The 24,034-nt window shown below is 53.7% G+C and overlaps 1 protein-coding gene across 6 annotated transcripts in view; it reads left to right on the forward strand.

Annotated features, from left to right (window-relative positions):
* NFATC2 (nuclear factor of activated T cells 2) overlaps window positions 1-24,034 on the forward strand; it is a 159,466-nt gene that overhangs the window by 99,145 nt on the left and 36,287 nt on the right. For all 6 annotated transcript variants that reach the window (XM_042930658.1, XM_042930654.1, XM_042930656.1 and 3 more), the window contains exons 7-9: window positions 15,280-15,335; window positions 15,728-15,854; window positions 18,113-18,802. In XM_042930658.1, coding sequence (XP_042786592.1) covers window positions 15,280-15,335; window positions 15,728-15,854; window positions 18,113-18,802 — 873 coding nt within the window. The remainder of the gene's footprint in view (window positions 1-15,279; window positions 15,336-15,727; window positions 15,855-18,112; window positions 18,803-24,034) is intronic.

Raw genomic sequence — 24,034 nt, forward strand, 5'->3', positions numbered from 1 at the left:
CGCTCCTAAAGCCCAGACCCAGCTCCACCATTTGCTAGCTGTGTGACCTTGGGCAGGTTACTTATCTTCTCTGGGTACCAGTTTCCTCATCTATACGATATGATGACGCTCCTGCCTCGCAGGGTGGTTTAAGGATCAAGGATTTCTACATGGTGAGCACTCATAAAATGCTTGGCACGTAGTAAGTGCTCAATACACATTAACGATCGCTATTTGTTACTGTTCTTTCCTAGGGCTGAGGCCTGTATATGGCATAGTGGATTCATGGAGGCTCGCACATTTCTCAGCATCTTGGGGGAGGCTTACTTTTCAGGTGGTGGAAGGGTGTGATACTCTCTCCTGCAGGAATTTGCTAGGCTTTTGTAAATCGGAGAGCAAACCAGCGTGGCTGGAATGTGTTGCCAAACAGGCAGAGGCCAGCACAAGTTTCCCAGTACCGGGTAGAGACACGGCCTTGGTATGGTCTGCACGTGGGGTTGCTGAGAGGGAGTCACGGAGAGTTCTTCAGCAGGAGAGTGGCCTGAGATGTACATGACCAAGCACACGTTAGCTGCTGCGGGTTTGACACACCTTCCGTGCGAGCCGACTCTCCTGCGGGCCTTCTGCTGACTTTCGCAAGAAGCCTGTGGCCTCACAGCACCTTCCTGGCAGAGGGGAAAATGCTGGTAATCTGCAGATGTCTCGTTCTCCATGCCCAGGTCTGCGTGGGGGTGGCTTGGAGGCCGGGTCCTTGCTGGTCCCTTGCAGAGCTGGGAACCGTCAGCCTGCGTTGTCCCAGGAGTTCACACACTTGAGACGCTGCTCAGATGCCCCGGTTAAGTGTTTGTTGAGGGAATGAATCGACGGCATTTATTCTGTAGCTTGCTTTCTCTTGGTTTCAAAAGAAGTTTCACAGTTGACCTCGTGGAGGCAAGAAAACTCGGTCTGTTTCACCTTTGGAAAGTTGTGTATGAATAAGGAGAATAATCAGAGCAGCTTCCTGGGATCTTTGTCCGCGACCGTCCACGTACTGTCTCGTCTAAGCCGCTGCCTGCGGGGGGCGCTCCTCTAAGCGTGCAGTGAGGGGACTCCCCCACAGATAGTGCCCGGCATGATCCTGATGTCCAGCCTCCCTGGGCCTCCATTTGCTGCTCTGCAAAATGAGGCACTGATGCTCCCCCGCCCCGCGCAGGAGCCCAGTGCGGACACGGTCAGTGCACGCGTAATGTGCACGGAGCGCTTGCCGAACGTTCGCTGTTGTTTTTGCGGTCACAATTCTCCTTGCTCAGCCCGTAGACAGCATTGACTGGACGGTGACGAGCACAGGGCCTGAGGTCAGAAGGCCTGGGTTCGAATCCCTGACCTGCATTGAGTGGCTTCGGCATCCTGGATAAGTCACGTCACCTCTCCGAGCCGGCGTTTCACCCTTCCGTAAAATACGGACGATTTCCTTCTCTGGAGGGAAGAAAAGCTGAAATGAGATAGGTGGTGGCACACATTAGGCTCTTGGCATAGCTCGTAGCACATGGTGAATGCTCACTGAATATTAGCTTTTATTGTTATCATTATATTTAGGCTGTGGAAAGAACAGAGATGAATAAAATCCTATCTCATGGAACCAAGGGGCATTGAAAGACAACAAAAAGTAGTCATAGTGAGCTAGATGCCAGGCCTCTGAGCACTTTATAGGTATTAACGAATCTCATTCCTCACGACAGCCCTACCAGATAGCTACCATGGTCCTGATTTTCCTAACGAGGAGCTGAGCCCAGAGAGGTTAAGTGACTCAGGGAAGATCACACAGCTAGTAACAGGGCAGGGGTAGGTTCGACCCCAGGCAGCCTGGCTTAAGAGTCTGCCCCCTTGGCCGTTAGCTCTTCTATTTTGAAGAAGCTTAGAACAAGGTTAATTTGCCTGAAGACCCTTCAGCTGCTTTGAACCACTGATTGGAACCATTTTGTGGTGAGATAGACCCTCGGATTCTGCAATGGGTCCCGGGCTCGAAAGAATCCGTGCAGAACGCTTTCACGCCTAGCCTAAAGAATCCTGGGTGAAGGCGGCTTCTGGATCCGTGCCAACAGGCCAGCAGGGGTCTCGGAGACGCCTCTGGGCCCCCAGGACGCCGTGGGCCTTCCCTCGTGGGATGTCGGGCTCCTCGGGGCTCTGACAGACAGGGGGCTTGTCGTGCTCTTTTGACCCTAAGTGCTCGCCTCCTAGCCCGGGACTGCCTTCTGCAGGGGGACTCCCTGTTGCTCAACTTCGTTTTTTCCAAAACGCATCCCGTTCCCATCTCCATGGACAGCTTGGCCGGCAAGGGCGCAGCGGGGCGGGGCAGAGTGGAACAGCTGAAGTTTTCCAAGGAAGGGGAACCCCAGCTGGTTCTCACATTAAGGAAAGGTGACAGCCTCCTGGGCTAATCTTAGCCCCCGTGTTGGGTCATCGGCACCACTGGCTCCAATGTTCTTTTTATAGCTGTCGACTAAAATGGAATTGGCAGCTTCTACTCCAGCGGGATGACAAATTGGAGACTGTCGGAAAAACAGTAGGAGAGGGGCAGCACGGTGTTTCTTAAGTTAGAAGAGCTTGGTGTTTTGGAAAATGGCATCTTATTTATAGCAGCAGTAATAATAATGATTATGATATTATTTTTATTACTGTTTTTCATTATTTTCATGACTTCCAGGAGCCTGTATGACCTGGCCCTCGCCCATCCCTCTGAATTCAGCTTTTTGGACTCTCTCCTTGTTCACTTGGCTGTAGCTACACCTGTCTTCGGTCTGTCCTCGGACACCCCCTGCTCGTTTCTGCCTCAGGACCTTTGCTTTGGCTGTTCCCTCTTAGAATGTCCTTGCACCGTTTCTTTGTACCAGGCTGGGTCCTCCTCTGCCTTCAAGGCTCAGCACAGAGGGGACTTTCGCCACGAGCCCCTCCTTGACCGTCTGCTCGGAAGTTGTTCAGCGTGCCCCATGACCCTGTCCCCTTCTGTCCCACTGTCCTGCTTTGTTTTCTTGGTGGCCCCAGGTATCGCTGCTGAAATTGTCTTGCCTGTTTGCTTATTCGTCTGTTATCTGGCCTCCCACATCTTAGCTCCTTGAGGACAGAGACCTGCTGTTTGCTGCTGTATCCACAGCATCTAGAACAGTCCCTAGCACATAGTAGGTGCTCACTCATACTGTGGAATGGGTGTCGTCTCCTTCGGTTGTCACACCAGCCCCAAGGGGCAGGTGACATTGTCCCCATTTATAGTTGAGGGAACTGAGGCTCGTAGGGGTCGAGACACAAGTCCCGGGTCAGCCCACAGCTGGCGACAGAGCCGGAATCCCAAGTGCAGTTGGACGTGACACCCCCCTCCCGCCCCGCCCCTCCCCGGGGAAGCCCTCCTCTCATGTCCGCGAGGACAGAGAGAGAAACCAAACAGGATGATGAGGATCTTTCCTATTTACCGTGCTCGGCAATGGCCCCACAGCCTCCATATATTCTCTGAAATTTAAAAAATGTGTAATAACCCTCCAGGCGAAGTTCACGTGGAGAAGTCCAGGCTGTTCCTGACCTTCAGCTGGTAACCCTGGCCCCCGGCCACCCGGGCCTCAGGCGGAGTTGGGGGTCCCAGCAAAACATTGCAAAACAGGAAAAAATCTAAGGACACAAAAATAAAAGTGATGTGGCAGCAGAAACAGGGTTGCCATGGCTCTGAGCGACTGGCCACTTCTGGGCGGGCTCCAATGTTTTGGAAGGTTCCCCCACATGACACAGGGTTTTGGAATTTTTCAGCTGGTAAATCTTTCTGAATTCAGGCCCCTGGCCCCAGCCAAGGAGCTCCCTGGCTCTCTGTGTCCTGCGGGGGTGTCTCTTGGAACCCTGCCTGCATCGGATTACTCAGCTTTGAGACTTAAATTGTTTGAAGAGAATTTTGTGTTTTGTTTTGCTGGACGATGTTCTTGGAACAGTCTGATGGCAGAGGCTCCCATCACCTGTTGAGAGGGCAAATTGATTTTTTAGCAAGGAGGCGTGGGTGGTGGGGCTCCCTCTTCCCCCACTGAGTCATCACATCCTAATATGAGTCACTTTATTACTTGGAGGTTCCCGAAGGTTGTATTTTGAGCTTTGTTTAATAAATATAAATGCACATGCTTAAAATAAAATTCTTCTGCTAAATTAAGCATCTTTCCACGAATTAGTATCCTAGAAACATTGGAACCACCTTAAAGCAGGCCTCTCCTGCTGCCACCTGTGTTTCTCCACGGGTTTGGTTTTGCCCAGTGTAGCCACTTTCTGAAACAATAGACCTGGTGTGGGAGTCTCTCTAGCTCGGGCTTCCCTCTGGGAAAGGTCAGACTCCAGGCTGGGCTGGGGCATGACTAAGTCTCTGCGGACCTTTGCCCTCGGTGACTCACGTCCACAGTGGCCTCGGCCCCCTGGGCTGGATCCCACCGCTTAGGCACAGCTGGCTGGGACGCAAAACTTGCCTCCAAAGCCAGAGGCCGGGTCGCTGCCCCAAAGCCCCGCTAGAGACCGAGCAAACAGTCTCGCTTTCGGTCCCTTGCATGTCAGGACGGGCTTTGGGGTGAAAGAATCCTGTATCCTGCAGCTCCTTCAGTGGAAGCCTTTGAAAGACGACATAGACAAGGGAGTTTTCTAGCTCACTTGGGTCCAAGCTTTTCCACCATTAGAAATGGTCCTCGATGCCAGTAGACCTGTGTGTGAATTGCAGTCAGCAGGCTGGAGTCTCCCCCTGCACCCCGACCCCTGCCCCCCCTGCAGGAAAGTTCACGGTATCTTGTGGTAATTAACACCCTTTCGTATTTTTTTTTCTACATTTTTGGTTTCATGCTCTTTTTACAAAATAAAAATTGTTTATGTTTAAAGTCTAGGCAGGCCAGATCTTCCAGCGGACTTGGCCCGAAGCCTGGATAGGCCCCATATTTTGTGCTTGGGACTCAGTTTCCCCATCTTTAAAATGGGGTTTGTGTCAGGTCTTTCAGCAGCGAAAGGAGATCAAGGATCTCCAAGTGCCAGGCACATAGTAGGTGCTCAGAAAGTGTCACCTGACCTTGCACGTGCCCCCTGGGAGCTCAATTGACCGCACATGGAGCCAGGACGGCAGGGCTGTGTTGGTTTCTTGTCTTGAGAGTAAGAGTCGTTGAGGGGCACAGGTGAGTTTCTCCTCTTGCCCCCCAGGCCATCCGACACCTGCTGTCGTGGCCTCACGGAGGAGCTGGGGGGAGCATGACTGATGGCCGCTCCCTGCCCCTGTCTGCCAGAGCTCGTGGGTGGGGGGCTGAGTCCCAGACCCCCACTTCCTGGTTCCCAGGGCACGGGGCTGGATACAGCTCATCACTGAGAAGAGGCGCCCTGCAGTCCAGCCTCTGTGGCAAACGACCCAGCAGTGCCCTTTCAGCCTCGCCACTCCCCAGGTGTTTACCGAACACCCTACTGTGCGCGGGTTCTGCGCCAGCCCTGGGGATGCACGACAGATGAGGTCCCTGCTCTCAGGGGGCGGACAGTCCCAAACTTGTTTATGAGGGAGGCAAAGTGTTCTGAGGACAGAGGGCTCAGACGGGGATACGTGGAGGAGGCTCAGTTAAATTCAGATCTCAGTCAACACATTTCTTTAGTATGAGTATGTCCCCTGCAGTGGCACAGGGCTTGGCAATACTTGTAGTAAAAAAGCATCAGCTGTCTGCTGGAAATCGAACTGAACCGGACGTCCTATATTTTTATTTGTTAAATCTGGGAACCCTGGGGGGTGTGATCAGGGAAGGCTTCCCTGAGGAGGTGGCTTTGAGCAGAGGCCTCGAGCAGAAAAGAGGGAGCTGCACCGACCTATTGGAAGAGGGTCTCAGGCAGAAATAGCCTCCCAGTGCCGTAGTCCCAGCCTGGGGATGAGCCTGGGGTGTTTGAGGAAATGAAAGGAGCCTGAGAGCAGGGGGGAGTCTGACACCGACCGAGCCTGGAGAGGTCTCTGGGGCGGGGCGGGTGGGGGGAGACGTGGTTAGATCATGCCAGGGTTTGTAGGCATGGAGGAGGGTTTGGATTTTATTACAAAATAAAAACCGGTAGCTCTTGTCCTAAGCAGGGGAGGGACGTGATCTAATTTAGCTCGTTAAGATGGTTCTGGCAATCTGGAAGAATGAATGGACTCAGGGGTTGGGGGTTGCAAGCAGAAGGTGCTGCGAGCCCCCAGTGAAGTTGTCCGGGTGGGGGGGGGATGGAGGGGCTGAGCCCGCCGAAAAGGTGGTGGACATCAGGAGAAGCAGGATGCTGGGGATCAACGCATTTCCTCTCCATCCCCCAGCAGATGCATTTGGGCAGCCGCACCATTGCGGGTGGGCGACATCCTAAGCTGTGGGACACTCCTGATCCCCAGCCCCCATCTGCTCGGCTGGTTCAGTCCCCACACCCAGGGAGCACACATTTTTCTGCTCGTTCGCAGTCGTGAAAAGAGCAGACTGGAGTGACTTCAGCCATCTTCATTTAGCTAATTTTTAAAACGCAGGGCCAGGACTGGGAAGCATCACGCGTGGTTTCCTAACACAAACTGACACTTTGATTTCCTCCACATTTGCCTCGAGCCCAGTGGAGTGCTCACGGCCCGAGTGAGGACGGATTCGCTTTTTTCCTTCTGAAAGCTCCCTTCTTTCTCCTTCGAGTGCTGACAGGAGCCCGTGGCTCATCCGGGCTGACTGCTAAGACGCCGGCCCAGACCCGATGCCAGCCGTCCAGCTTCCTGGCACTTTGGGCCCGGGAGCCATCTGCAAAGCGGACATTAAACCCCCCGCAGGGTAGTGGCCGCCGGTCCACGGACGCGCTGGCTACCGGGTCCCGTGCCTCTGGCACAGCGGCCCGCCCACCACGCAGGCTGACCCGTCGATTGAACCAGGCACCCCCTCCACCCCGTGTTTGTTTAGTTCTTGCAGAGTCTTGCTAAGTCTTCTTTAGACCTAACCCCTTTGCCCAAAGAACCTGGCTCGTTTTGCTCTTCCCCTCTGAGTAAGACTTGGAAGGGCCCTTTTCGTGCTGGCTGCCAGTCCCTGTTAACTTAGGACGGGGAAGTTTGCCCAGACATCTGCGCAAGGGACCGAAGTCCTCACTTCGTCTCGGCCCGGAGCAGCAGAAGCGACCTTGGTCATCTCGGGCATCTTCTGTTCTGGGCAGGGTTTCCCAGGGTCCCAGACCTGGGGTCTGGGTCGGGGGAGTGGATTGGAGAGCATCTGGTGTCTCCTAGGTCTGACTCCGGGGACAAAGAATTGGCCGATCATCTTGCCCCGCGTGCTCTGGTTGTGTGGGATTCCGTGTCTGCGCTGTTATTCCGGGTGCCTCCCCCCCCACCACTCAGTTCCCGAAAAGGATTCTTCGCAAAGGGCTTGGCGATCGCTTTGGGGGGTCTTTTCGCTGGAGAGGCCAGCGGTGTGGCTGTGGGCCAAGCCCTAGGGAATCCTGAGGTCGGTCTGTGCATTTATTCCACTGGTGTTTACCGAGCGCTCATGGCGGGCCGGACGTGGCAGTGCTGGGACGGAGCAGAGAACAAGACAGGTGCGAGGTACGGCTCCCGGAAGCCCACGGCCTAGCAGGGGAGAGAGAGAGAACCAACAGGCTGAGAAAATGAGGTCAGGGGATGGGAGGCGGGAGCAGAAAATGAAAGAGGGTGGGGACAGGTCCAGGGGGAGCTCCTGAGCGGGGCCGGAAAGCTGGGAAGAACTGGTCTGAGTGAGGCCCGCAGGAGAGCGAGTGTGGTTGTTGCGGGGGGCCGGGGGGGTGGGGGGGATGGAGAAGGCCAGTGGGCCTGGAGGGAAGCTGAGGAAGGAGGCAGGGTCCCTGTCCCGGGAGAGGTGAAGAACCATGGGTCCTGCCTTCTGAGCTCTCGTGGGCCTATGGGGAGGAGGGGGGCATGCGTGGCTCATGTCACGGTCCCAGCAACCTGCTCAGGGCCTGCCCCGCGGTAGGAGCTCGCTCATTGTTAGTGGTCCATGCCTGGCTTCTGTCTGAGACGGTGGCCCCAGAGGGCTCCTGGGAGACAGGCTAGTCAACATACAGTTGCCATATACTTCTCCATAAGAGAAAAGCTCTATCTTAAGAAATACTGAAAAATGCATGCAGTGTATTTCTACCCCGTTCTTTGAATGGCGTTCTAGAAGACGTGCGTGTCGCAGCTTGTCCATCCGGTCTGGTCTCAGGGGTGTAACCGCGTGGGCAGTGTGGGGCACGCATTCTCTGGTCTCTAGTACTTAACGATTCCTGCTTTTTAACGTAACAGGGGCATGTTTCCAGGGCAGAGGATAGGATCATGCTTATTCTGAGTGCCGCCCGGTGTTCCTATACACCGATAATCGGGTAATCTACCCGATACCGCCCCCCCCCCCAGGATGGAGGGCCCATAATTGCTTCAGCCCCCTATCAACGAATACTTTCTGTGGCCATTTTATTTCTTCACAATGAGAGTTGTGATGCAATACAATGACACAACGAACCGGGACACCCACCAGAACCCTTGGGTCAAGATGATCAGCCGATTCTTTCTCCCCAGGGTCAGACCTAGGAGACACCAAATTGTAAAATAATAATGATGGCAATCCTCACTATGGGCTGAACATTTTGCTAAGGACTTTACATATAATCTGTTTGAATTTTTGCCAAGTCTTTGAAGCTGGTAAATGAGCTTTCCCTTTGCTTAGGAGGAAACTGAGGCACAGAGAGGTCAAGCTACCACTCCAGAGGCCACGCAGCGAGGAGATAGCGATGATTGAACTTGAACCTGGAGAGAGTGAGCTCAGGCTGAGAGAGCCCTGCCAGCATTTACTGTGTGTTCCTCTGTCTCCTGGGAGCTCAATTCAGAGGATGGGATTACTGTGTCCTCTTGGTGAAACCTCAGGACTTGTGTGCTAGGGGACTCGGGGGCGGGGGGAAAGGAAAGATGAGCCCAGGGAAGCGGTCTTGAGGTGTTTTGCAAATCACACCCTTCCCGTAGAGACCAGCTCCCTTGAGCGTGCCTTCTACGTGCTACCTAAAATTGAGGACAGCAGGGTCAGCTTCCAGTTCCTGTTGGGGACACGTCTGTTCAGAGCCCAGGGTAGATCCCACTGGAGATGCGCAACCAGGCTGGACTCCCGAAGCTGCCCTCTGATGCCCAAAAGGAAGAGGCCAGGCCCCTGGGTTTGGCTCATGATTCAGGTTTTGGTTTCTCACTTCTGGGAGCTCTCTGCCCTTTTCAAATTTAGGTAATGGTGAAAAGACCCATGTGAGAGGCAAGAAGTCAGGCATCACGCACACCCGCTTTCTGTAACAAGCACTGTCCCTTTGTGAATTCCCTCCACCCACGCCCGCAGGCAAGAATATTTATAATTTATAATGACAAGCCGAGAAATGTGTATTATTTTCTGGTTAAAATACGCTTGTGGTTTTCTCCCCCCCCCCCAATAATACATTGTGTAGAACATACGCACGCAGTGACAAGACAGTATTTAAATAATACGTTGCCACCGGCCATAATAATCATGCTCACCAATGTCTGTTGAACACTTATTCTGTGCTGTGTGTCTGTCTAGGAACAAACCAATGAGGTATAGGTACTGTGATTGTCCCCATATTTTGGATAAGAGGCAGAGAGAGGTAGAGTGTCTTATCCAAGCCCACATAGCTAATTGGGCCACTGGGCCTGCAGGGTATTAGGTTAAAAAACCTCTAATTAGGTGCTGCCACGTCAAAAGGAGATTTCCCCTAAAAATGCAAGAATTGTTAGCTGGGTCTGTCTGCCCTGGAGTTCAAGGTTTGCAGGAATAAAGGGGACAGCATCGTGGTGCCACAGAGGACTGTGTTTTGGCCACAGAAGGTGCCCGGGATGGCTCGGGTTACAGCGGACGCGTAGCTGAAGGTTTGACAGGAAACACTGGAGTGAGCAGGCTTTTCTCCCGACCTGCCGCCCAGAGCCAGGCTGCATGGGGCCTGCCCAGGCCAGGGGTGAGGACACAGGCCATCTTGCTGCAGAAGCCTCCGAGGGCGAGTGCTGCCTGGCGGGTCCTGTTTGCCCTGGCCGGAGCCCCTGGGAGCACAGGAAGGCGGCTGGAAGGACGGAGGGTTTTTGAGCGAGTGGCCATATAGGGACATCCCTCCGCGGCCCAGCTTGTGGACACACAGGGGCTCTCCTGGACACGTGGTTGTGATTCTGAAGAGAAGAGAAGGTCAAGTCCTTGGAGCAAGGGGCCTGGGGTCCGGGGGGAGGGAAAGCCAGGTGTTTTCCTGTCCTGACAGCCAGGGGGGCCCTCGCTCTGGGTGGGTGAGGGGGTACGGCAGCAGAGAAAGACACTGACCTGTCTTGGGCGATGGTGTTTTCTGGACAAAATGTGCAGTCTTGAGGGAGAACCTCAGATACAGCACAGTGGAGGGGCTTCTGCAGAAAGCTGACCGTCCTCCTCCCCATGGTGTGGGAGGCGGCTCCTGTCCCTCTCAGAGGCCCTCAGGGTGGGGGCATAGAAGGTAAAGGAGAGGTAGGGCGTGGGGAGCCGGGCGGAGGCCCTGTCTGAAGAGGCCACACCCTGCGTGGGTGCCCAGGACGCCCAGGACGGTCAGATCTTCTGAATTTTTTTTTTTTTTTTTACAAGAGCAAAGTCTGCATTTTTAGGTGAGATCTCATTTTGAATTTTTTCTTAACGTTCGTTTATTTTTGAGAGAGAGAAAGAGACAGGGCGAGCGGGGGAGGGGCAGAGAGAGAGAGAAGAAGACAGAATCGGAAGCAGGCTCCAGGCTCCGAGCTGTCAGCACTGAGCCCGACGCGGGGCTCGAACCCACAAACCGCAAAACTGTGACCTGAGCTGCAGTTGGATGCTCAACCACCCGAGCCACCCAGGCGCCCCTGAGGTCTCATTTTGAAATGGCAGCGGCTAATTAAAAAAACTCGAAGCCACCGGACAGGTCGCAAAACAGGCCTGGTCTCTAGGGTGAGGCCAACGATTCTTTAAAAAAATACAGAAATTGTGGTCAAATATGCGTATCCTAATATTGATGATTGTAGCCATTTGTAAGCATATAATTCAGTGGCATTAAATACGTTCCGTGTATTGTACCATCACCACTCACTGTCACCACTACCAATTTTCAGAACATTCTGGAATTTCGAAACAGAAACTCTGTACCCGTTAAGTAATAACCGCCCCCTCCCCCTGAGCCTCTGGAAGCCTGCCTTCTGCTCTCTGTCTCTATGAATCTGCCTATTCTATGTACTTGGTGCAAGTGTCCTTCTGGGTTGGGCCTGTGTCACTTAGCATTATGTGTCCGGGGTCTGTCTGCGTCATTGCGTGTGCCGGAATTCGCTTCCTTTCCGAGGCTGGGTGCCCTTCCGCTGGACGCATATACCCCATCCCGTTCAGCCATGTATCTGTCGAGGGACCTCTGCCTTCTCGGAAGAGGCGTTCTGCCCCAGCACATACTGGATAGTGATTGTAATTTATGGCAGCTCCCTTAATTCCGGCTGTGCTGACAGATGGCTGAGCACGGGGGTACGGGATGAGGAGGGCGTGACATCTGAGGTTGTCCCGGAGAGAGAATGGGGGAGGCAGGTGCACGGTCTCATGGTGACAGAGAGGGTGAGGGTTGCCTGGGGCGCCATGGGGGCTGTGGCTTGGCTTTCCTGGGAGGGACTGCAGCCGATGCTGGAAACATGAGCCCCCTGGAATGCCTGCCCAGTGTCCTTCACTGTCCTGGCAGAGAAGTTGCTTGGGCACAGGGATCTGAAACCACACCACGTCGACGGGGTAAGGAGCACTGGTCCTAAGGGTCAGCTGCTTGGGCTCAAATCTGGCTTCCCCAACCGGTAGCCGTGCATCCTTGGGCCACTGCTTTTGCCTCTCTGTGCCTGGTGTCCTCACCTATCAAAACCCCAGACCTGCGGCACGGGGTTGCTGTATGCGCTAGACAAGTCCATACCCGCGAGGTGTTTTGAGGGGGTGCTTTGCATATAGATTGTGCTCGTAACCAATAGCTGCCACTTCTCCTGGGGGCGGGGTGGTCAAAGTGGTGCCTGGAGAGGCCGAAGCAGGTTGTGCAGGACCCTCAAGGCTGCTGCGCTTGCTCAGACCGTATCTGGAGGCCCAGGGGGAGCAGAGGGGGGCAGGGTTTGAGAAGATGGGCCTGAACCTTTGTGGTGGACGTGACCCTAGAGAGATCTTACCTACATAGGACCCTCCGTCGGCCTCCCAGGAAGCTGGTCACCCTGTCTCGCTTGATAACCTGGGGCTTTTCTACTCGACCGCATCTCTCTCGTTGCACTGCCCCTGTTGCTTGAAGACTGTGATTTAGTGACTGCCCACCTCCTGCCTTTGGACAAACCCCCATTCCTTCCCTGGGCCTCACTTTCCCCATCTGATGGTGTGGGGCTAGCTAATTTCTAAGGGTAGTTCCAAGCACCTGCGCCCTGGAGCGGAGCCTGGGTGGCTCAGTCGGCCGAGCGTCCAACTCCGGCTCAGGTGATGATCCCACGGTTTGTGAGTTTGAGCCCCGCGTCGGGATCTGTGCTGACAGCTCGGAGCCTGGAGGCTGCTTCGGATTCTGTGTCTCCCTCTCTCTGCGCCCCTCCCCTGCTCATGCTCCATCTCTGTCTCTCAAGAATGAATAAATGTTAAGGAAAAAAAAAAAGACTTAAAAAAAAAACAAAACAACCAAGTTACCTGTGCACTGGAATTCTATGGCTGTTAGTTGGTGGAGTTTTGCTTATTAGGTATACCCACCAGAGATGGGGGAAAGGCTCCCTCTTGTTCCTCTTGGGTCCCTGGCCCAGGAGAAGAGACCCTACGAGAACCCCCTGCCTGGTGACGTGCTTTCACTGCGCTGCCATTTTGTGCTTTGCCCTTCACTTGCTGGCGTGAGTGGGGAAGAGAGCTGGCTTGCCAGGCCCAGCTTGGTGCATCCTGATCACTTTTCCAACTACTTCTCCCTTTCCTCCCAGTTATGAGACTCCTGAAAATGGTCCTTCCTTTTCAAAGTGGGTCAGAGTCATACAGGGAAATGAGATTATTGGTGATAGAACTCAACTCAGCCAAGGAGAGGCTAGAGCATCAACACATTGTTGTTCGTTTCCTCCGTTAGTTTATTACTTAATCTTCTGACTTTGAGCTCACATTGCAGTTAGTAAACAAGAACGTCCTTTTTTAAAAAATGTTTATTTATTTTTGAAAGGAGAGAGAGAGAGAGAGAGGGAGAGAGGGGGGGAGAGAATCCCAAGCAGGCTTTGTGCTGTCAGCTCAGAGTCCCACGCAGGGCTCGATCTCACGAACGGTGGGATCGTGACCTGATCCGAAATCAGCAGTCGGGCGCTTAACTGACTGAGCCCCCCGGGCGCCCCAAGAATGCACTTTTGACAAGGACCACGCCCCGTGTATAACCACCGCTGGGAGGGACATAGTTCTCTGGCGGATGATCTTTGACTTGTCTTTGCTAAAGGGATAAGAATTTTTTTCTGTCTAGTCCTCTCCCGGGCTTTTCCCCAGGAAAGTGCCCTGTCTTGATGACCTAACTTCAAATTCCTTGACATCCGTCCATCTGTCCTTTCTTGCTTTCTTTTGAGCGGTGGCTGATGCTAGCTGCCGCCACCTTGGAATGCTCAGACATGAGATGTTCATGGGCACTGCGATGTCTCGGGTGTTGGGGAGACGGCAGCAACTCTAACTTGGTCCCTCCCGTCATGGTGGGAGTTGGTACGTTGATTGCCTCTTCCTGTTCCCTTTTTGACATAAACCCATCTCCCTTAATCATTTCAGGAGTTGCATCTACTAGAACCGTAAGGTCAAGACTTGCAGACTTGATGGTTACAGAAGGCTTCAGCTAGTTCGTTGTCTACATGTTGTTAAGATTATCTATGTTGCGTCGGCTTGGGTAGCAATCACAGGACCTTATTAATTAGTATTTTGGGAAATGTGTTCTATACTAGGAAGTTCAAATAATGCTTAGAAACCACATTTCTGGGGCGCCTGGGTGGCTCAGTCGGTTAAGCGTCCGACTTCGGCTCAGGTCATGATCTCACGGTCCGTGGGTTCGAGCCCCGCGTCGGGCTGTGTGCTGACAGCTCAGAGCCTGGGGCCTGTTTCAGATTCTGTGTCTCCTTCTCTCTGTGACCCTCCCCCGTTCATGCTCTGTCTCTCTCTGTCTCAAAAATAAATAAACGTTAAAAAAAAATTTTTTTTTTAAATAAAAAAAAGAAACCACGTTTCTTTGGGCAAACCTTGAGAGCCGAGACATTATGGATTCAAATCTAATCTGTCACAGAAGATGTTAACAGTTGTGCTTAAAACAGGGGAGAGGGCTTCCGTGGCCAAATGGGACGTGGTACTTACTCCAGCCCACCTCGGAGAGTCACACTGCACACGAGCAGATTAAAGGCTCTGAGAAGTCCTGCAGTAAAGAAACCCATTTGACATTGACTCAGCATTTTCCAAATGCTTATTAGCTTTAGAATTTGTTTCTGGTCCTCATAAACCCATTTAATATTCTTCAGAGCCAGCGTCCCACAAAACACCCTGGAAACACTTGTGGAAATGATTTGTTTCCGTCGAAAACTGCCCAATGGCCAATGTAGGTGGTCAGAAAAAGAAATCTGTTATTTGCGAATGCAGAGTTTTGTTTGGCCCAAGTTGTTGGCCCCAAACTGGGGAACTAGTCTTCTTCTCCAGGGAAAGAGAGCTCACTCCTGAGAAAGATCTCTCATCGATGATTATAATGAGTCACGTTGAAATGTAGGCTGTTGACTGCAGAGTAGGGGGGGGGGGGTTGGGCTCCTGTCCCCCCTGTCCAAGGTTTCTCAAGCCAGGACATTGTTTGAGACAGAATATGCAAGCCACCTGTGTTCCCAGACGATCAAGAAGGCATGTCTGGGGCAGTCAGTGTTCTGTAATGGGGCCCCTGTGACAGTCTTGGCGTGTGGGACATTTTGGAAACAGCCTGTGGTTGAACAAAGCATACAGTACAGGATAATGTATAACAGCACTATCTCTTTTTTAAAGAAAGATATATAGACATTCAAACACAGGGAAAAAAACGGCACTGGGATGATGGGCGCTTTCCGTTCTTTTCCTTGTTTTCTAACTGTTGCCCAGTTTTCTACTGTCAGCATGCATTCCATTTGGAAAAAGAAACATACGCACATGTACATGAGCCACGTATGTTCAAATAGACATGCCTACCGCAAACACACGGATGTCCCTTGCTGAAATGATATAACACGTAAACCGAGATAAATATAAGGCGTGATGAGTTTTGGTCTTAAATCTTCGGTTTCTAGTAGTTCCTTCAAAGTGTGTCTTTTTGAACTCTTTCCAGATGGGCAGCAAATTTGGGAAATGGAAGCCACGGTGGATAAAGACAAGAGCCAGCCTGTAAGCACATGGACGAGACGACTGAACACCCTGGGTTCCCTCCCGCCTCCCTCGTGCTCTCTTTCCTTCTTTCTCTTCCCCCTCCTTCATCAAAGTCCCAGTGCTTTGGACCTAACGGGCACTCAGTAGGTACTGAATTGAGAAACAAATCGAGCAATTTATCAAGCACCAGACCCCCTGATTTGTAACTGTGACATCATAATGCCCTTGGATACAGTAAGTGGCAACCCTTTCTTTGCTGCAGCTAAAGAGTCCAGTTCCCCTTAAATAGTGTTTCGCCTGCAAACGTACAGAGTGTCTTGACTCCTGTAGGATGGGCTGGCTTGATGTGCTTGGGGCCTTGTGTTGGAATTTAGACACTGTTGCAGTTAACGGTGGCTCCTTCCTTCCAGAACATGCTTTTTGTTGAGATCCCTGAATATCGAAACAAGCACATCCGTGCATCGGTGAAGGTCAACTTCTACGTCATCAATGGGAAAAGAAAACGGAGTCAACCTCAGCACTTTACTTACCACCCAGGTAAGGAATCTTCTCCGAAGGCCCCTTTGGTGGTGAAAGGCAGCACGGGCGTGCGGTAAGGACACACGAGGTCTGCTTTCAGCTGGTTGACCTTGGGCAGGTGGCTCAACCTCTCTGAGCCTCCATTTCCTCATCTGTCAAGCGGCACCTTCCTTATAAGATTTACAGAAGTCAAATGCACGTGAAGCGCTCAGCCCAGTGCACGGTAAGCGGGTATGAATGACCTTAACACATGTTATTGTGAATATTTTTCTTCGGGAGGGCAGAGTAGGAGAGAGGCACGTGGGGACTTGTTCAACAGAAGGGTGCAAAGCTGGCGCCCCCTGTCCGTGGCTTAGAGTTGATCATGATTGGGTAAGCGAACGTGGCCGGAAACCTGAAGAATCTTGACAGTAGGTGGTCACCCGTGGCCACCTAGAGCTCCTGGGTGAGCCGGCCAGGACGTCTCATTCCCACAAAGCACCACTGTCAGAAGACGAGTGACAAGGGCCATGTTGCATTCATTCATTTGTCCAGAAAATATCCAAGGGCCCCACACTGTGGTTGGCTTGGAGACACCGTCGTGAACACAACGTAAAAATCCCCACCCTCGTTGGAGCTCGTGTTCAAATGGGGGATTCCGATAAAGGATAATACTGATCACAGGAGATTCAGAGAGTGGGTCATATGGATATTATTGACACGGCAGATTATAACCAGGGCTGCAGAAATGGCCTGCATGCCTCCCAAGGCTGCCCCAGACCTATTAGCCACCTTTCCGGGATTGGGAGCGTGTAATCTGAGACTGTCGCCCAGGGTATAATTTCCATCCTGTGGCAGTTTCACATGGAGCCTCTGGGCTGCTGGAAGCATCAGACCAGGGGGCTCTCCCAGCAGCCCCGGCTTGGCAGGGCTTGGCTTCGGTGGAGCGTGTCCACCGGTTTCCATGGCCCCTTTGGCCATTGGACCGTCCCAGGACTGACTTGACATATGCAGCCAGTGGCGATGGCCTTCAGGGCCTCCAAACTGGGGGGTAGGATCTCTGGGGAGGTTCTAGACCTCAGTTCAATGATCCTTGTTGGCAGAGAGGTTTTCCGTTGTGTTCTGCGGCCTTCCCACCTCGTGCTTGTGGTCAGGAGGCCTCCCTGGGCCTGGCGTTGGCACCCGCCTGTCCGAGCATGGCCTGAGCGAGAATTCAGTCCCCCAGGTCGGCCAGGGGCTGAAGCGCACGTCTTCGAAGGGCACCTTGGGAGACGATTCCTGGTTTGCTGCCGTTTGCTCTAGCTCCAGAACCTCCTTGCTGCCATGCTCCCTGACACCTGGCGGGTCCCCCCCCCCTTGATGACAGTCCTGTCACCAGTTCATTCGATCCAGGGAGGGGGCTGGTTCCTCAGCTCCTGGGGCTGGCAATGCTTTAGTAAAGGCTTCTGGAGAAGCACAAGTTCCGGTGACCACCCTAGGGAGGGAGAGGGACAGGAACTGCTACAATACCAATGGTGGTAAGAGGATAATAGCGACAACAGTAAGCCTTGAGCACCTACTGTATACCGGCCACCGTGCTAAGTACTTTCCACACGTCTCAGTTCACCTTCCCCACAACCCCATGGGGTAGGTATGCTGGTTACTGTGACCGATGGGGAAACTGAGGCTCAGGCCAGCAGGTTTCCTTTCCTCCAGAATAGTACAGAACTGACGAGGTGGACCCCACCCCACTGTCCAGTCATTCCTGTTTCCAGAAAACATCTGAGTGTCGGTGGAGTGCAAGGCATCGTTTTCGGTGCTAGGGACGCAGCATTGAACAGAGCAGACCAAAAAAAATCGTCCGTTTGGGGAGCTGACAGTCTGGAGTGGGGGTGGTTCTGCTAACGATGACACGTGAAAGACACAGAGTATTCTAGGTGATACACGTTTCCGAGGACGACAAGCAGGGAAAGGCGGTGTGAACTGCGAGAGAAGGTGGAGGGGGGGGCTGGAGGGGACTGTAACGTTAAGCCTTCGTCCCTGAGCTCTGCCCCGGGGAAGAGCCTGCAGACACCCCGGGGCTGAGACGCACCTGCCAGCCGCCTTGTGACTCCCATCGCTCAGGGTAAAATTTCGGGCTTCTGAGACAGGTACACAGGGAGGCTCTTGTCCGAGGCTAATAAATGACAGAGCCCAAGGGTCTGCTCCCACCTACGTGGCCGCCCAAGGCCGCGTCCCCAGCCGCAGTCCACTAATCCCCCCGCGCCCCCCTGGGGCTCACTAAGAAGGCCCGCCCCCTGTGCTTCTCTCTCGCCCAGTCCCAGCCATCAAGACGGAACCCACCGACGAATACGACCCCACCTTGATCTGCAGCCCGGCCCACGGGGGCCTGGGGAGCCAGCCTTACTACCCACAGCACCCGATGGTGGCTGAGTCCCCCTCCTGCCTCGTGGCCACCATGGCGCCCTGCCAACAGTTCCGCTCGGGGCTCTCGTCCCCCGACGCCCGCTACCAGCAGCAGAACCCAGCGGCCGTCCTCTACCAGCGGAGCAAGAGCCTGAGCCCCAGCCTGCTGGGCTACCAGCAGCCGGCCCTCATGGCCGCCCCCCTGTCGCTGGCGGACGCCCACCGCTCCGTGCTGGTGCACGCCGGCTCCCAGGGCCAGAGCTCCAGCCTGCTGCACTCCTCTCCGGCCAACCAGCAGGCCTCGCCGGTGATCCACTACTCGCCCACCGGCCAGCAGCTGCGCTGCGGTGGCCACCAGGAATTCCAGCACATCATGTACTGCGAGAATTTCGCGCCCGGCACCGCCAGGCCCGGCCCACCCCCCGCCAGTCAAGGTCAGAGGCTGAGCCCGGGGTCCTACCCCACGGTCATTCAGCAGCAGAATGCCACCAGCCAAAGAGCCGCCAAAAACGGACCCCCGGTCAGTGACCAAAAGGAAGTATTACCCGCAGGAGTGACAATTAAGCAGGAGCAGAATTTGGACCAGACCTACTTGGACGACGGTAAGATGCTTTGTTTTTCTCGTCGCCCGTAAGGACGGGGCCCCAGAGCATCCCCCCACGCCCAGCAAGTTCTCTGTGTGGTCTGGGTATCTTCCTTCACCCCTTCGGGCCTCCGTGTCCTCCTCTTCCGTTGAAGGGGGTTGAGTAAGATAACCTTTAATGCCTCGTTCACCTGTGTGCAGGAATCCTTTCCCAGCAGGACTTTTGGGGTGGCCGCTTGGCGTTTTAGATGTTTCGCTACAACCACTGCAACAGAAAGAGCAAATGAGGGCAATTCTGGCCGAAGGAGTGTCCCCTGGGTCATGAACTGGGGTAGCTTGACCGCTTCCACTCTCTTTCCATTGCCGAGTTTAGGCCAAGAATAGACAAGCAGAAAGGAAGGAAGGCTAACCTTTTATTCCCGTGGAGGAAAAAAAAAAAGTCCTGCTTTATAGCCCTCTTTTGTGTATTTGGGAGAGGGGAGCGGGGAAAGGGAGGGAGCGAGCTCACTGAAAAGTGGAACATGAATGGGGGGCTTGCAGGCAGGCTCCGGGCACATCTGTGCCATGTGCCAGAGGAACAGAGACGCGCATTGACAGGAGGGAAACAGTGGGCTTCCGTTGTGGTAGCCGGGCTGCTGGGGTGGTTGGGCCAAAGGAAAAGAGGCAGGGAGGCTTTGTGCGAGTCTGTAGGTGCCCAAGTTTGTTGGGGGGGGGGGGGCGGTGGGCACAGCTCGAGGGTAGTCGTGGCAGAGTGGCCAAGTGTGTGTGATGGTGATCTGTGATCTCAGGGACGAGGGGCTGGTTGTGCTAGGGACTCACCTGGGATCAGGACAGAGAGGGCGGGGCTGGCGCACAGCCTCCCCCGGGGGGGGGGGGGGGGGGGGGGGGGGGGGGCGGGGCGCCAGAGGAAAGAAGACAGGCGGTGTGAGTTTCTTAGTAGAAAGAAAACCTATACCCCTGGCCGCCATCCACATCCCCTGATACACCCCGAAGCCTCAATTATTTAGGAAAATTTACTCTCAGGAACCCAGCCAAGCTGTAGGAAATAAGGCAGAAAGCTTCAAAATGGCCACAACAGTTATCATAAAAACCAGGTAGTAAGCTCATAAGTAACCAGGTCAGGCTCTTCCTTGGCAGGAATTCTCTGGTGCTTACTCAGAGACTGTTTGCTTTTATTTTATGCAAAGCTTTGACAGTCTGGGGGATCTGGGGGATCTGGTTCTGGGACTTCTCACAGTTTCTACATCCTCTCTCTAGTAACACTATTGATCAAGAACTTCCCCCCCAAACACATCAAGCAACGATGTCCAGGGCCACTTAGTGTAAAGCCACGTGCCTGGCAAGGCTGACCTCAGGGTGTTGCTGTGTTAATAATTGATCTGTCTAATCCTGAATAATCAGACACAGGTTGAGTTAGAGTCACTGTGCTCGGTTTTGAAAAGGAGACCCATGTGCAATCTGTCCTTGAACATTTTACACCCCAAGTGGTTAAGATAAAATTCGGGTGCTTATTTGAAAGGGGTTTATCACCTAGAAAACCCAGTTCGTGCAGAATGCCTAATGCGAGCGGGTAAGTGAAAGCTGTAACCAGACCTCTCTCCACGCATGCGCTTGGGGTATGGATCAGGGGTGAGGTGCTTTATAAATAAATGATGCCTGAGCAGGCACAGGTAACTTTCCCCAACTGACTCTGTGTCTGGTGTAGGTTTAGTCTCCCAGAGCTAGGAATGTGCCGGCCCCTCCCGTCTGCCCATCATCCCATGTTACAGATGAACCATGAAGATCTCTGTTAGAGACCGTGAGTTAGTCCGTGGCCTGGCTCTTGGGGACCTATCAGTGTCAAGGTGGTCATGATTCCCCTTCAAGGGTCCATCGTGGCCCCAGACCCACACAGATGCTTCCTGCTTTCACAGAAGCCTGTGTTACAGACAAAGCAGATGAGAACAGAGACCCTTTAGGGCCTCCTAAGTGCCTTTCTGAACACAGGCAGGTTCAAAGTCATGGTGAAAGTGAGCTCTTGGCAGGTTAGTAACATGAGTCAGCTTTAAGGATATCTCAGAGAGCTGAGTGTGGTGAAATTGCTTCTCCTGATGGAGACTTTTCTTAAGTACTTTCTGCACAAGCCCAATCCCATAGGATTTTAGGAGATATTCTCTGAAATGAGGATTCTGAGGCTTAAAAAGTTGAAAAAATTCTGTAAAACCAGGGGTTTTTTTGGGTAACTTGTTTACTGCAGGACTTCACAGAGCCTTTACTGCACTGATGGACATTGTAAATCTCTAAGGCGAAGGGTAGAGTACTTCCCAGAGTTTCTCACAGATAAGAGAGCGTGCAACCCCAGGGGGTGCTGTTCATATTACATTTTATGATACTCTCTGTGACTGGAATGTCTGGAGTTGTACAACATGGCAGGCCTGGGACCCCCATCCCCCGACATTCTGGGAAAATAACATGAAGGAATTTCGGAGTTCAGAAGCCCAGCACTGCTCCATCCCATATGCCTGCATTCATGCTTCTGAATTCTTTGGCTTGGCGTGGGATCAGAGCATGACAGGGCAATAGAATAATTTCTACCTGGGTGGCTCCCAAAAGGCCGCCAGGTGGCTGCTGGTGACATGTTCAGTGCTTGAGCGGCGTTGTCCCAAAGGCTGTGTGGAACCCACAGCCAGCCCTCCAGGGCGGAGGCCCCCCCGTGTGGCCAGTTGTGCCCAGTGTCAGCCCCAAACAGCCCCACCGCTGTGGCTCCCGGGAAGAACTGCGTGCCGTTTTGTCTCCTAACCAGTTGAGACTTCAGACCCCTCCAGCAGATCATTCCGGGCTCCGCGGTTGGCTCTGTGGGTGCGGGACTCAGACTTCTCAGTCGATTTTGCGTTTATTTCTGACAGGCGGACCGGAACCCCTGGGTCATTTCTTTAGTCCGGTTGGGAGACATCCTAGGTTTGGAAGCTCCTTTTCTGTCCTTGTCGCCGATGACTCAAAGGGTCACCTTCCCCCCAAACACATACCTGACTGCACGCACCGTGATGGCGTGTGCTCCCGGGATTTCTCACGTGCCTCTCATTTGCCTCGGGATTTTGGTGGAGCACACTTGCCTTGGAAACTTGGTGAGAGCTGGAGTTCAGTGCTTTGAGGGTCGAGGCAGGGTTCCTCAAGGTAGAGAAGGACTCGGGTCCAAAGGCAAAGGGGTCGTCTTTGAAGCTGGCCACGCCCCTGGAAGCCCCGGCGTGGGGTTACCTTCGCCTGACCCTCTGTGAATGACCCCGAGCGTCTTGTCTGGGCGTCTCACCTGGCTGTGTCATGTCGTGTCCTCTTTTCATCCCTCCCCTTCTCACGCTGCATTCCTGCGCATAGACAGTCTGTCTGCACCCCCCCCCCCCTTTCTTGGAACTTCAAAACACGGCTCCTGCTTTCCCCACTCCGAGTACTTGAGACCTTTTCAAAAAGTCTCATTTTGAACTGGCAAAAGAAGTGAAATTCCAGGGCAACACGCACCCGTGCTCCTCCCTCTCCCTGTGCTCCTCCCCCCGAACCAGGCGCTTTCTCTTAGTTCGTTCTGAAATGGATGCTTTGCACACACCCTCCCTTGTTTTTTCTCTGTCGTCTTGTTGCTTCCGTACCCAGTTCCTTGTTCGGAAGTCCCTGGTTTTACCTGGAAAACCGTAGCAGCGAATGAATTCTTCCCTCCTTCCCTTCCTCCCTCCTCCTATCTCCTCCCAGGCCTCCCTGCCTGTAAGCCTCCCTCCTTCCCAAGGTCCCCGCCATCCTGACCCTCCTTCCCTGCCTGCCCCCCGTGGGTATTGACTAGTCGCCTACTGCGTGCCAGGCTCTGTCCTGGAACTTGGTTACACAGGTAAAGTCCTTGCTCGCGTGGGGTAATTTTTGGGTAAAGGAGATAGACATTAGCAGGTGAGGGAATAAGCATATCTCAGATGGTGATAAAAGGCCATGGAGGAAATTGCACGAGGTTAGGAGCAGGAATGCGGCTGGATGGGGGTGGTGTTGGCCCTCAGACGGAGAGAGCAGAGAGGCTGCTCTGGGGAGGTGGGAACAGCAGGAGGCAGCGGCTGTGAGCTCAGAGGAGTGGGCCAGCATCGGCGGGATTTTGGCAACGTGCCGTGTGATCTGATCTACCTTTTGAAAAGATCACTCTGGCTGCATTTGAAAACTGGACCGCAGGGAGGCGAGAGGCGGCGAACAAGGGGTTTACTTCATTTCCGACAAAGCCAGATGGGGAGAGCGAGAATCCCACACAGGCAGGCGGGTTATGGAGGGGTGGCGCATTCGACAAGAGGTCGCCTTCGGTGTCCTTTCGTCGTGCGACTCTTTAACATGTACCTGGAATTGTCAAAACGTGATTAGTTCACCAGTAGTCGCTGCCCTGCCGCTGGCTGGAATGAAGGGTGGGCGGCTGCACCTTGTAAGCCGCCAGCAGGTGGGGAGGGTTTGTGCTGGGCGGGCCAGGCAAGGGGAGCTGTGCCACCGACGACACGGTCCCCGCAGAACCGGGGGCTCTCAGGTCATCGGGCCATCTCACCGCAGGCTCCGGGGTGGCGAGCCTGTGCCATCAGCCTCGACATTCAGCCACAGACGAGAGGACTGAGGGACGGGGGGAGGCTCGGGACTCCAAGTGATCCTCGATCCCATTCTGGAAGGTCTTGGGGAGAAGGGACGTGGTCTCGGTGACCCTGGAGCCCCTGTCCGTGACTTGAGGGAACGACAGCTGGTGTCGCGTTCACGTTTGTGTTTCTCTCCGTAGAAAGAGCACGGACCAGTCTGGTTTTGAATCTGTTTCTCCGTTCTTCATGTGAACTGTTTTCAAAAATCATTTATTGAAATACATTGAATGGATTGGAGTATCTCTCTACATGTTTAGCAATTGACATATAGGCACATGCAGAAATCAGTAGCATACTTTGAACGTCACCAGCTGGGCCACCCACGTGACTACCACCCGGACCATGCCTGGCATGGAATCATGTTAGCGCCCCAGAAGCCCCCAGGTGTCACCCTCCTGTGTCCCCTCCACCTCCTATGTCCTGTCCTGCCTCCTAACCCCAGAGACTGGTTCTGACTTTCTGTGTAAAAAGAAGTCACACAGGGGTGCCCCTTTGTGCCTGGCTTCTTTCCATCAGCCACCGGCCCGTGAGATCCAGAGCTGCTGTTGGGGGTAGTTGGGGCTCATCCGTGTCATTGTCGTGGACTGTTGAGGGGACGTTGGACGTTGAGGGAACGTCCTGTAGTCTCTGCACCC

This window comes from Panthera leo, chromosome A3 (assembly GCF_018350215.1).
Source record: "Panthera leo isolate Ple1 chromosome A3, P.leo_Ple1_pat1.1, whole genome shotgun sequence".
In the NCBI taxonomy this organism is placed as follows: domain Eukaryota; kingdom Metazoa; phylum Chordata; class Mammalia; order Carnivora; family Felidae; genus Panthera; species Panthera leo.